A 13,336-nucleotide genomic window follows, 5' to 3' on the forward strand; every position below is an offset into this window, starting at 1 on the left:
ATCCTTTGGTTTACAAATGATGAGATACGCGACATCTTTATATTTTGAATTTTGAACGATGAAAATTTTGGCGGGTGAATCGCGAGCGCCATGTGAAACAATTTGCGACAGCTCGCAGCTTCCGATTTCCGAGGCAGCGCGGTGCGCAGGTGCGCGTCTGCGCGTTGGACTTGGACGTATTTTCTCGCGCGCTAGCGCAGTACGCGGTCGTCGTCATCGTCGCTACTGCCGTCGGCGTCGGCGTCGTCGTCGCCGTCTCCGGTCTCCGTCTGTCCCCGTCGCCACCGCCGCCGCCGCCGCCGCTGCTGCCGTCGCGCCGCAAAGGATGCGATGACCGTCAACGCGGAAATCGGCAACCTTGTATCGCCATATTGTTCGCGCGCACGTTGTTGGCGTTGGCGTACCAGTGCCGATAATATCGCGATACGGCGAGTGTCGAGTGGACTGAGGGAGAACGCGTTGACGAAAGGTAAATACCGATGAATCGCGAAACGACTGAAATTGACGGTATTCAACTCGCATTTAGAGAGAGAGGCGTTGGGTTATTACGTGCGCGCACACACGCGAGCGTATATATGTCAAGTACGCGATGAAAACGCGTTAAAACCAATTAAAACGCGAATCGATCGCGTTTCTCTCTCTCTCTCTCTCTCTCTCTCTCTCTCTCAATATAGTTGGCCGCGTGTTACGCTGATTACGGCTAACTTCTCACTTTACCGACCCGATCGGATATACCGTATACCGTTGCGCCCGTTGGAATTCGGATTCGGACCATACGTTCCCGGTGACGTCATCGTCGGGATGGCCCGATGAGCTAGTTTCGCTGCTCAATTCGCGTCCTCGAATCGCGCAAACCCGCGACTCTGTAGTCTGCCCGATATTTTTTTTCCCCCGAAGAAAGAAATCGCGACTCGCGACACGAGCGAAATGAGGGAAGCGATTGCCAAGTGTCACGGTCACGGGTGGTGAGTTTCGATAATCCACGGACAGGCCAGTCAGCCAGTCTTTCCGCGAGTCTTTTTTCGTATTTTCGGCTCTTTTCGGCTGCGCGCCCATTCCTGTACTTCATCGTTGTTTCTCGTCACCGTGAGTATTTCCATCGACCTTTTCTTTCTCTTCCTCTCCCCCTTTCTCGCCCATCCACCCACCATCTCTCGCTCTCTCTCTCTCTCTCTCTCTCTTACTGGTTGACTTTTGCCGCATAAGCGTCTAGCGTCTCGCGCTTTGGCAGGACACATCTACAACAAGACGATTCTTTGACCATGTATTTGTAATGTGTAATTAGCACATTTATGTTACGATGAAATATCGAAGAACGAGAGCGACACGTTTTGCCATCGTAAATTTGGCTCGCATCTAACGATGGTTAGGTTATCCAGCCGTCGATGCGTTCTATAAAAATATTCGTGGACGCGCAACTCCTCCCTTTGCGAGTGCCGTCTGAAACGAGAGGAAAGAGGAATCAATGTATGTGTGTATATTTGTGTGTGTGTGTGTGTGTGTGTGTGTGTGTGTGTGTGTGTGTGTGTGTGTGTGTGTGTGTGTGTGTGTGTGTGTGTGTGTGTGTGTGTGTGTGTGTGTGTGTGTGTGTGTGTGTGTGTGTGTGTGTGTGTGTGTGTGTGTGTGTGTGTGTGTGTGTGTGTGTGTGTGTGTGTGTGTGTGTGTGTGTGTGTGTGTGTGTGTGTGTGTGTGTGTGTGTGTGTGTGTGTGTGTGTGTGTGTGTGTGTGTGTGTGTGTGTGTGTGTGTGTGTGTGTGTGTGTGTGTGTGTGTGTAGAGGAATCAATGTATGTGTGTATATTTGTGTGTGTGTGTGTGTGTGTAGCAAATGTTCACTCTTGAAACGAATCGGCTTTCGTTTAATTGCAATTTATCGTTTGCGTATTAATTCGTCGAATTAAAAAACAAATTAAAGAACCCTTATTAAAGAACTCCTATTAATCGTTGAAATATGTCGAGTGCGGAACAAAAGTTGGAAAATTTGAATAATATCGAAAAACTTTGAATTGCAACTAATACCAGTGTAACACGTCTTGAATAAAAATCAATTTAATTTAATATTCGTGTTGGAGCAAAATACCCGCTATCACACGAATACTTGCGCTTTTCATCGTGATATTTATTTTTCACGATAATCATACAATAGTATATGGTTTTATGTCGTGTATCTTGAAGCATCTGATTTGCTCCAAGATGACGAGGCGCGATTTTTCTCGTTACGATGCAAAAGTATTGTATGCTAATCTTGCAATGCGACTCACTTCATATATAACTTATCGGCTCGACGATACAATTTTCGAACCTTTGTAATAGTGTATAGTTTTACATGCTGTATTATATATCCTTCCGAGAGATCGCACGAAAAGAAGGTAAAGATATATATTTGCAAAAATATTGTAAACTGTCGGGCGTGTTGACTTTAATTGTAGTTTACAAGATTTTGCGATAGAGCTATTTTTTATAATTTTAATCCATCTTGTGATTTTGAGACATCGATGCATCAACAATGCGCATTACATCCTCGTTGCAATGTTCCGTGAAAAAAGATAAAAATAAGTTATATAAACGTTCTCATGTTTACGCGCAACGTATATACGCGGGCGACAATATTTTGCTATTATTTATTTTCCATTACATTCGTATCTTTGGCTTTGACGGAAGATGGGGTATCGATCAGTCGCTTCTCCATAACATATTCGATGAAACCTTAAGGTCATCGGTATATATACCGATATCTATCCTGTATACGCAAATCGTATATCGTCTTTAGTACATGTGAATTATCGTTCTTGAATAATTAATTTCCTTTTCTTTTTACAGAAAAACGGAAACGTTGAATCCTGAACGATATTCCATGCCGATACGATACGATACGATAATTTTTAATTCATATTTTTATTTGACATTTGTATGCACTTGAGATGATCCTTGAAGAAGCGAGACTAAATACGTATGTACACTAATTACGAATGGTGCCTGTGCTACTTTTTTAACCTTACACGGTTAAATGGCGGTTAAATAAACGAACGCAGCCGGAGATAAATTGCTGTCAAACTAATTAACGACATGCCGAGCAAAGAAATTAACGCGTTATGTCATAATTCACGTGTTACGTCTTGTACAACTTAATCAAATCGTAATCTGTCTCTGCAGAATTTGCTCGCGCGGACGTCATTCCCTACATATTAATTAATACGTTAATGCTCTGGTATTATATATTATGTTAAATGATATAAATATAATTTACACGAAGAAAAATAACGTATTTATCTGAGAATAGAGTCTATCTAATATTAATAATGAGATACACGTTATATACGAACGTAAATCGTCTCACGTCGCTAATGTCGGGGACATTATCTCGATTCTATAATTATTATCGTAATTAGTTCAAAAAATCTTTGAGAGTATTTATCGCGATCGATATAAATAAATAAACCTTTGCTCGTTTACTTTTCCGTTAAAACGCCATATATATTATTAAATAGACATAATAGATATTGGCGAAAAATAAATCTGTGTAGGTCAAGGCGAACCGTTATCGTAAAAAGATTAAAAAAGTTTCGACCTTCGAAATCACAAAACTAGAATCTAATTAATATCGTATCATATATGTATACATATACATGCATGTAACAGTATTAACCGAAGACACGTATTTTAACGAGTTTATATCGTGAAATTGATTACATCATTTTGATTCGATTATTCTTTATACGGTTATGTAATGGTATTATCGATTCTATACCGTTGTTGGAAACACTCGTACTGACGAGTATGCGGTAAAGCATATAATTTGCCGCAAAAGTTACGGTTGCGCAACGAGTACCGTATGCATTATGCATATATGTACAATCTGTTCTAGATTTACATAAACAACGATCTTTCATTTCTTCGTCAACGAGTTGTTTAGATTTCAGTGCGGTTCTTTGATTCGTTCTTATATTCGAATGTTTTTTACATGATATAATACATTGTCGTGTTCTCGATGAATTTTATTCGTCACATTTGATATATCGAAAAACGGCATTATTTTTGTTGTATAGTTTAATGAAAAGTCGCGTCTATATCGCTGTTGAAACTAAGAATTTTTATTTAGTCTCACTTTGTCGCGTATGTACATTAACCGAGTATCTATCGCTGTGTACCACTTTTGTGTGATATCAAAAAGTCAACGAGATATCGCGCGAATGAATATTCTCTTGTATTATTCTACAATCATTACATTATTTTACATATCGCAAATCATTTACGTGCAACTCAAGAATATTTTGATTTTTTACGAGATTAGATGCAAAATCATGCCACTTGAGCAAAGTAAAAGTTTACGCGCGCGTGCCACATAGCTTTGTAACAAAATCTGAAACGACACGGTTTATATTGGATTCCGGCCTTCTACTACGCATCGGACTCTGGTGAAAAGTGGGACGGCTGCCAAATCAGTCGGGAAAAATTCTCGGCGTCAAATTCGCGATCTATTGACGCCGGCCACTTTTCCATTTTCTTCCATTTCCTCACTATTACGATGCGATTATTTATAACGACAAAACGACAAAAATAATGAGAGTGTTATTAAATGGGATGAGTGTTGTTACTCTATTGTTATAAACGTAAATACCAATCTCATTGCAGTTTTTTTTTTTTTTTTAGAATTCAAGATTATAACTCGTGCTCTCGGATCGCAAATCTATATATTATTCAGCGGTAACGCGATCAACTTGGGGTGGACCATTTAGTTACTATAGGAATCTTCTTTTTTAGAATTCAAAATTATAACTCGTGCTCTCGGATCGCAAATCTATATATTATTCAGCGGTAACGCGATCAACTTGGGGTGGACCATTTAGTTACTATAGGAATCTTTGGACGTTTTATAAAGAAGTAAAGCGAGAGATTACTCAAACAAGACGAGGTTGAATCGAGTAAAGCTCGAATTAAGTTTGTCGTATTGCTCGCCAAAATGACGATATTCTTTCTCTCTCTCGTTTTATATATTAGATGCTTATAATTATATAATACACGTATATTAAATGTATTATCCGAAGATTATTTATACGCGCGCGCGGCTATATAATAGTGATGATCGATAATAAAATTTCTGATACACGTACGCTTTGAGCAATTATCAAATTCATTTTGGATCAAAGCGCTCCCAAGACGTCATCATGCGTAATGTCATCAGTTCTTTTGGAATATTTAATCCTGCAAATGTTGTGTGTGTACGTGTGTGTGTGTGCGCGCGCGCGCGTGCGCGCGTGTTTCAAAGTCACAATAAACCCGTGATATTTTGTTAATAAAATATTACGCTTTATTTTTTAGAGTTCGCGTGAGAATAGTGTGCAGTAAAATGAATTTCAGGCACTCGACGAAGAAACTCGACGAGGAGATTGGCGAGTCGCGACACGCAATGTCGTATCATCGCGGTGGGCAGACGGGCGCCGTAGCGGTATCGTACAGCACAAGTCCAATGCCGCATTCGCCTAACCGGAGATACTCGAGCGGCACCGGTAGCGGGAGTACCACCACATCCGGTATCGGGAGCACGACGTCCAAGTTCAATACCTACCGTTCCACTGGCACCCCCTCGCTCCTCGATCGACCCACGACCAGTTTCTACTCTACGGCGGGTCACCCTAGCTACATCTCCTCCGAGTACAGACGATCCTATTGCGCCCCGGGAAGGTTAGTATATATCTCGAATACACTTGTACTAGGAACGTGCGTACGGGAAACTGGCGATTATCTTTTTAAATTAGAATGTGACAAAATGTGTTTACATAATTGATCGGCTCTGCAGCTTCTATTCGTCGGCTTCTACCTGCACGAGCATCCGCAGGAACTATTCATCCGAGTACAGTCGGTCCAACTGCTCACCCGCAAGGTGAGCAATCCCCGACGTAGGCTTTAGAGAGGTTGACGATTGCGAAACATGAAACATTTTTTTTTTATAATGCAGATGGGATCGATAGTTGACATGTCTATATAACAACTATATAATACTAACCAATAGCAAATTGCTTACATTTTTATGATTTAAGAAAGAGAGAGAGAGAGAGAGAGAAAACTTTTTAAAAATATGATAAATTTAATATATCGTTTTACTCTTTTAATAATACGTAATTATATTTTTAATTGGGGTTACATCGTGGTGGTAGATGGCTTTCTATCAACGTCTAAAGTCTCGTACAAGTCTAGTCACTTTGTTCACGCGTTACTATAATTCAATTACGAGGGCGGTACGATATATTTCCATTCGTATAAGTGATATAGGTAACCGACAGTAAAGGTCTAGGTCAATTGTAAATGGGTCGCACGCTAAGTTTGCTACCTGTTATTCCAAACCATATAACTTTATACCTTTAAGAAATGAAAGGTAACCGTTATAAAGCATAATTCAGCAGCTATTATCGAGGGAGCGCGTAACCATATTTATCGATTTTAAATAAACACATTTGCGCCATGGAATGTAGGATCGTGGACCTTAACTTTGCAAGACTGTATGCAGTGTGTTTGTGTGTTTGCGTTTTAAAAAATACTTTTTCACTGATTTTTCCTTCGGGCAGCCATGATCGGGTTATCGACGACGACGATTTGTCGCAAAAAAGAATATACGCATCAGCTTCCTAAGACTATCGCGTTTTTGTAAACGATATCGCGAGTGATGATTTGATTTAGCAATTTCTCGATACTGACGAAATATTGTAGAATAATTCCGCTTGGCGGCGGAAATATTCATATCTCAAGCGTGCGCATGCCAGTCTCTTCGCCGAAGAATGCGTCTATACTCGCGCGCATTGCATAACGCAATTTTGCGAAGAGTGTAGCAGAGTAGGCAACACCTGGCCGCAGGCCCAATCTGGCGAGAAACATGACCGCAATATTCTTACATACATCTTGGATGAATTTTACAGATCAGTCTCGTCGTCGTCGTATGGCGAAACGGGTGGCGGCGCTGCGACAAGCACCAGCAGCGTTAACGGCACCAGTAGCGGCAGATACATCTCCTCAACGTCAAGCGCCTCGAGTTCATCGTCTTCGAGAGAGCGTAGCAACGTTGATGCGGCCGCTGATATTATCAGCAGGTATTCGCCAGCCGGTTACGTGCCGAATATTCAACGTCAGCAACAAGCGAATAGCGGCAGCGCGCACCACTGGAGGCACCGTTCGACATCGTCGTCTCTGAGCGAGTTGTTTGGCGGTGACGAGCGCGAAGTAGAACGCAGAGATCTACGTTCAGAGTCTTCGCTTTCCTCGTCATCCTCCTCCTCGTCCGCCGCCGTTGCCATCGGCGCGGTTGGTCCATGGTCGAAATCCAACAAGAGAAGATCAATATCTACAAACAACACGGTGCCCACCATAGCCGCCGGGCATGCACGCGCGGACAGCGCCGCGTCTCTTGCCGAGGTAACAACCATTATCGACGACGATCACATTACGCGTAAATTAAACGACGACGACGACGACGACGATACCAAAGACATTAACGACGATCAGCATAACAACAACGGCAACATCAGCACCAACGGGCAGGACAGCAACGACGAGGATATCGCGTGCGGATACGGCGTTAACAACAACGACGACAACGACGAGGACGAGGACAACGACGACGATAACAACGATGACGATAATCTCAACAATCACCACTTCCACCAACAGCGCCGTCACCGACCAGACGAGGTCTCTCCCGCTAAGCATAATCTTCTCTCTCCCACCACCTCCGCTGGTGGTAGTGGTAGTGGTTTGATTAGTGATGTTAGTAGCCTTGACCTGTTAACTAACCACGCGACTAATACTCGTAACGAACTGCTGATCAATAACAACGCTCAGAACAAGGTGACAGGAGGAGAGGAAGAAGAAGGCGAGATTGCGACGATCAACAAGGTAACGCGCGGTGCCGACAATGTTCCGTCGATCGTCACGTATCTACAAAATAATTGCATCAACGACCGAGACATTTCTGAAGATGGTGAGGAGGAAAGAAACGATAGCTCGGATGTTTTTGGCGGAGCGCCGCCGATAGACAGCGTAGCCGGTAGACCATCCGTTACACACGGCGATGATCCATCTGTTCCTTCGACATCAAGGAGAACCGATCAATCTGGTCTTTTCTCGAATACCGGCCACCAGACATCTTCACCGACAAATCCATCCACGGCGCATCAGAGTATTTACCGCGGTGTCAACGAGCAATACGTGAGTGTGTTTGTAAACGATATGTTTCGGCCTGGTGCAGCATAGCAGCAATATACTTTATACACATACACACTACATATATATATATATATATATTTGGTTTTTATAATTGGCTTTTAATAATAGAAATTTTTCTATGCATACACTATTTTTCGGAAATTCTGAATATTAATTTCCGCGATTTCGTCGATGCTGTACCGTGCCCTAATGTTTTCAAAATGTTGAATTGATAATTATACAACCATGGATCTTACAACAATCTTAGTATCAAAAACGTGAGTATAATGCATATTCTTATGAAGATCAAGATACAATAGATTTCAATGTAGATGTTTGCGCGGAATACGTAAGTTCTCGCAAAAAGTGTATATTGAAAGTTATATCGATTTTCAACGTAAATTGTTTGTATTTTTATTGATAATCCGTAGAGAAAGATCTTGTGTTACAAGAATTTTCTTCTTCGATACATTTATCGATAAACAGATTTAATCGTGTTTCGACACATGTTAAAAGAGGAGAATTACACCGCTACACGCGATTCATTTACTTCCCGCCCATCTCTATTACGAAATCTCTTTGCCCTCTCGACGTCTTTCCAACTAGAGTCTCTTCAAAGTTAGTCGCGGGCGTCGCTGCATTTTATTAATAGCTTAGAGCTCTTTCTCTCTTCTTCTCGATCTCTTCGAGAGATAGAGGCACGGACTCGTACTACAGTATTTCGTGGTAATTTACGATAGATTTCTCTTTCCAGAGTTTGCACACTTCTTTACGTAGATTCTACCATGTAGTCGAGAATGTATTAATATAATAATCGCGATCGTAAAACGAACAAAGTGAAGCGATCGTAATTGCGTTTCTAACTCACAAACTGTTTATAACTGTTCCTATTATATAATATAAATTGAGTTTGCGCGAGTTGTTCATTGCATTAACAAAATCAACATTCCAAGGTTCCATTGTGTCTGAATAACAAAACGACGTTTGTAAAAAAATATAATAATTTTCATTCCGCGATAATGATATTATAAGTTACAATGGTCGTTAAAGTAGCGTTTATAATTAATATACATTGACAAGTATGAATCATCTTTCCTCTTTATTTAGACGCACGCGCGACGTATCGCGTGCAACGAAAAAAAAAAACAAACATTTTGATCGTATAATTGTGAGATTCTTCGAAATACTATTATTTGAAAATCGTGTGGCCGATCATATAAACTGGCTCATACCCAAGTGATAGGATGGGCTTTGTGGTGTCTGTGGACAACGATAAGCCTCTTGTCCGCTTATGCCTTTTTCCTTGGCATCGCGACACCTTTAATATCCTACAAACGTATTTCGACTAGAATTAATTCGATACGCGTCGATAATTCGGCGATAATTCCGCTCCGCTCCATTTCACATACTGTTCAATCTTCTTCATTTGTTTCACATTCACAGGTGAGTACTCGAGGGATTGCAAAAATATTTTTCTGCATATTGCCAATTGAATCGATTGCCTTTATTTTTATCGTCTTTTGTATAAACTAAAAACACATTATGACATTTTCCTATCCCGTTTGTAAATGTATATTTTAATAAACATAGCAATGTCTATACACATATACGTGTGCCTAACAAGGTGTTACAAATCTAATTCGCGCATTTTTACTTTGTGTTTGTATAACATAAGTTTGCTATCCCGCTTAAGCCTTATCGAACAATATTTCATTGATCAGAACCAGTGAAAGTTTAAACACTTATAAAAAAAAAGACATTTTTTTTTTTTTTTTTTTTTCCAAGACGAGACGATATTTACAACGATATATAAACTATGCGCCCTCGTTTAATTAACAATGGTTGTGGAGCAACTTACTCGCGTAAATAACAATGATTTAATAATTTCCAGGAAGGAAATCCGAGATCAGTACGTAACCGCCTGCAAGCTTCACGCGATGAACGATGTGGTTTAAACGGCTTACGAAATATTGGAAATACAGTGAGTATATTTTTAACGAAATATGGTTTCTCTCACCTTGACCGCTGCATATATTCTTAATATACATAATTGTTTTAGTGTTTCATGAACAGCGTGATCCAGTGCTTAAGCAACACAAGACCTCTGTTGGAGTATTTGTTAAACGAACAATATCTGGCCGACATAAATACTACTACGTCCAGCATGAAAGGCGCTCTGATCAAAGCGTTCAGCCAAGTGATCCACGAATTGTGGGAGGTGGGCGGTGATCACGTGGTAAACACGACCGCGCTCAAGTCTCAGATACAGAGATTCGCCCCACGTTTTATGGGCTACAGTCAACAAGATGCTCAAGAGTTTCTTAGATACTTGCTAGAGGGTTTGCACGAAGATGTCAACAGAGTTACTACAAAGCTACCACCCATACATGGAGATATACCCGATAGTTATACGTAAGTGTAGACATTTAAAAGCGCATTTATATAAAGTATGTTTGTTCGATTTACAACAAAATTCAACATTGCTGTTATTTGATATAGGGATATGCAAAAAGCGGTAGAGAGTTGGAAACGTTATCTACGCAGCGAAGACAGTATGATTGTCGATGTTTTCGTCGGGCAATTACGTTCGTCTTTACATTGCACCTCTTGCGATCATGTATCGGTCACGCTTGACCCGTTCTGGGATTTAAGTTTGCCAATACCAGGCAGGAGCGGGACAGTAAAACTGAGTCAATGCTTGGAGCATTTTACTCGAGAGGAGGTGTTGGACGGCGATGAAAAACCAACATGTTCCAAATGTCAAATGAGAAGAAAGTGTACCAAGAGCTTCAGCATACAGAAATTCCCGAAAATTTTGGTAATTCGTATCCTTTTTTTTAAATTGATACAACGTACGATTGTACATCTATGTCGTCGCTTTTATATTTATATTGTATAATCGATGCCATTTCAAAGAAAGAGAAAAATGTAAACGTAGATTTAGTTTTATTACAAGCAAAGATTGAAAAGGATATTTTTCTTAATATTCTATCCGTTAGATTTGAAACGTTTTTCTCCGATGGAACGTTTCCGCGGCAAGCTGAACGTGATGGTGGACTTTCCGTTGACGGGTTTAGATCTCAGTGCCTTTGCCGCCCCGAGAGTTCCGGGCTGTACGTACAATCTGTATGGGGTCGCGAATCACTCGGGTACGACATACTCTGGTCATTATACCGCGTACTGTAAGCATCCGTACTCGGGAGAATGGCACGAGTATAACGACAGCCGGGTGTCCGTTGTGTCTGCACGATCAGTCGTTTCCAGTGAAGCCTATGTACTGTTTTACGAACAACAGCCTCATAGTTCTCACTTGTAACCTTACGCCATGCTTAGAGAGTAAACACAATCATCTTGCCTCTCTCGATACCTCAACTCAGCCTAGTAAAAACTCTGTCTTCTGACATGATGAAAAAAGCGACTAAACATTGAAACATTGAACGGAGGGCTCGATCCCTTCTGGGTAACAAAGTTCATTGCGACCTTGTTGGCGATAATCGTGTCTCCTCCTGCGATATGCTTCTGGATATAACATGGTACAATGTCCCTTTATATAACAAGATTACGCGAGATCGATAATTGAATATAATTAATGATTATACATACTCGATATACACACTTGACATGGGAAATTATTTCCGCATCAAGTTTAATCTGTATGAAATTATTTATTTCTTTCTTACGTAAAAACTGTGTTTTGTGAGATAATTTATATTGCAATCGTGTTTGTGAAATAGGACGATACATTTTTATTTATTACTTTAATCGCATGCAGGACTATAAAGCGCTGTTTCAATTTTGAAGAGAATAAAGAGGTACGATGATACAAAGTCGCCAAAGATTGTACACACACACACACACACACACACAGACATACATACTATGCATAGTGCTTCAGATGTCTAGTTACTTTTGAATAGACGATATATACATATAATACATCTCCCACTCTTCACTCAATGTTACATTGTGGCGCGACAAACGGCTATTTAATTTTGTAAAATATTTTGTTTAATATAACCACAAGTCACACAAGAGTTATTTATTATAATTTATGGGAAAAGAGAAAATAAAATAATATATTCGATAACTGACAAATATATAAATATATATTATACGCATACATATTACATATTTTAATAAAAATGATAGATTACGAGAAAAAATCTATCGAAGAATATATTGCATAAACTTGTAAAAGATGAAAAAGATACTGTATTTTGATCAGATGTAAAAGTGCAAGACTATGACGCGCCATTTAGCAAAAAATTCCTTCCGCCGATCGCGGTCACTAACCTTTAGTGCACATACAAAGCGCAAGATGTAGCGCGTCAATTTGCAATTCGCAAAAACATGTTCCCGCTTTATCATATAGATGGCGGTAGCGTATCTTTCCGCTCGATCTTTTTAGCGAGATATCTGCGACACACCACGCGCGCGCGCGCGCGCAGAGAGATGTGTCTTTCAACCTGCCATTTTCGGATCATTTCTTTCGTTCTTTCTCGATAACCCCACTAGGATTAGTCTTTGCTTTTCGGAACGTCCGATCGCATAGTTAAAACAAAATAAACGATTCGCGGCAAGCTGAAAAAATTGCGATAAATACATGCGCACGCGTGCAATATGCATGCACAGCATAGACATGTTAAATGGACGAGAGTGGGCATTCGGCGGGTGGCGGGTGGCGGGCTGCGGGCGGCAGGCGGCGGGTCGGCAGCGAAGGCGAAACCGAATCGGTCAGAGTCGATGTACTACCTCCACCTCCACCACCGCTGCCGCTGCCACTGCCACCGCCACCGTCGCCGTCGCAGCCGTCGCTGTGCGTCGTACGTCTCGTCTCTCGTCGTTCGTCGTGTCGCGTCGAACGCGATATTCGCGAATTCGTGTAGAGTAAGGTCGTCTCGCCGGCCGCCACCAGAGGGTCACGACCACCCGCGAAAAGTCTCGTGTGCGTCTGTCGTTTCACCGTTTGCTATTCCGCGCGACACGCGTGTTACGTCTCGAGAGTGATACGCGTTCCGCTCGATTTGCAAAAATTCGGTAAAAGACTGCTTCTCTCTCTTTTCCCGGACTGCATCGCGCGTTGCTTTCTCTCTCTCTCTCTCTCTCTCTCTCTCTTTCTCTTTCTTTCTTTCTTTCTTTCTCTCT

The 13,336-nt window shown here is 41.2% G+C and overlaps 1 protein-coding gene across 8 annotated transcripts; it reads left to right on the forward strand.

Moving 5' to 3' along the window:
* The first annotated feature begins 254 nt into the window (after positions 1-254).
* LOC115237652 (ubiquitin carboxyl-terminal hydrolase Usp2-like) lies at positions 255-12,280 on the forward strand. Of its 8 annotated transcripts, none has more exons than XM_029810835.1 (9): positions 255-469; positions 2,819-2,948; positions 5,318-5,680; positions 5,796-5,879; positions 6,910-8,194; positions 10,083-10,172; positions 10,251-10,603; positions 10,691-11,016; positions 11,191-12,280. In XM_029810835.1, the coding sequence occupies exons 2-9, from the start codon at positions 2,920-2,922 to the stop codon at positions 11,505-11,507; spliced, it is 2,847 nt and encodes a 948-aa protein (XP_029666695.1). In that variant the 5' UTR covers positions 255-469; positions 2,819-2,919; the 3' UTR covers positions 11,508-12,280. The 8 variants fall into 8 exon arrangements, with proteins under 8 accessions (XP_029666695.1, XP_029666702.1, XP_029666697.1 ...); XM_029810842.1 differs by having other exon boundaries at positions 6,910-7,678; XM_029810837.1 differs by having other exon boundaries at positions 5,357-5,680.
* The last annotated feature ends 1,056 nt before the right edge of the window (positions 12,281-13,336 follow it).

This window comes from Formica exsecta, unplaced genomic scaffold (genome assembly GCF_003651465.1).
Source record: "Formica exsecta isolate Colony F162 unplaced genomic scaffold, ASM365146v1 scaffold303, whole genome shotgun sequence".
NCBI classification, from domain to species: Eukaryota; Metazoa; Arthropoda; class Insecta; order Hymenoptera; family Formicidae; genus Formica; species Formica exsecta.

What these genes read in the sequence shown, in the direction of transcription:
- LOC115237652 (XM_029810835.1), top strand. Translation starts at nt 2,920, where the DNA reads ATGATCCTTGAAGAAGCGAGACTAAATAC. An exon ending in TCCAACTGCTCACCCGCAAG is followed by an intron (nt 5,880 to 6,909) that starts GTGAGCAATCCC and finishes TGAATTTTACAG; the next exon opens with ATCAGTCTCGTCGTCGTCGT. An exon ending in GATATACCCGATAGTTATAC is followed by an intron (nt 10,604 to 10,690) that starts GTAAGTGTAGAC and finishes TATTTGATATAG; the next exon opens with GGATATGCAAAAAGCGGTAG.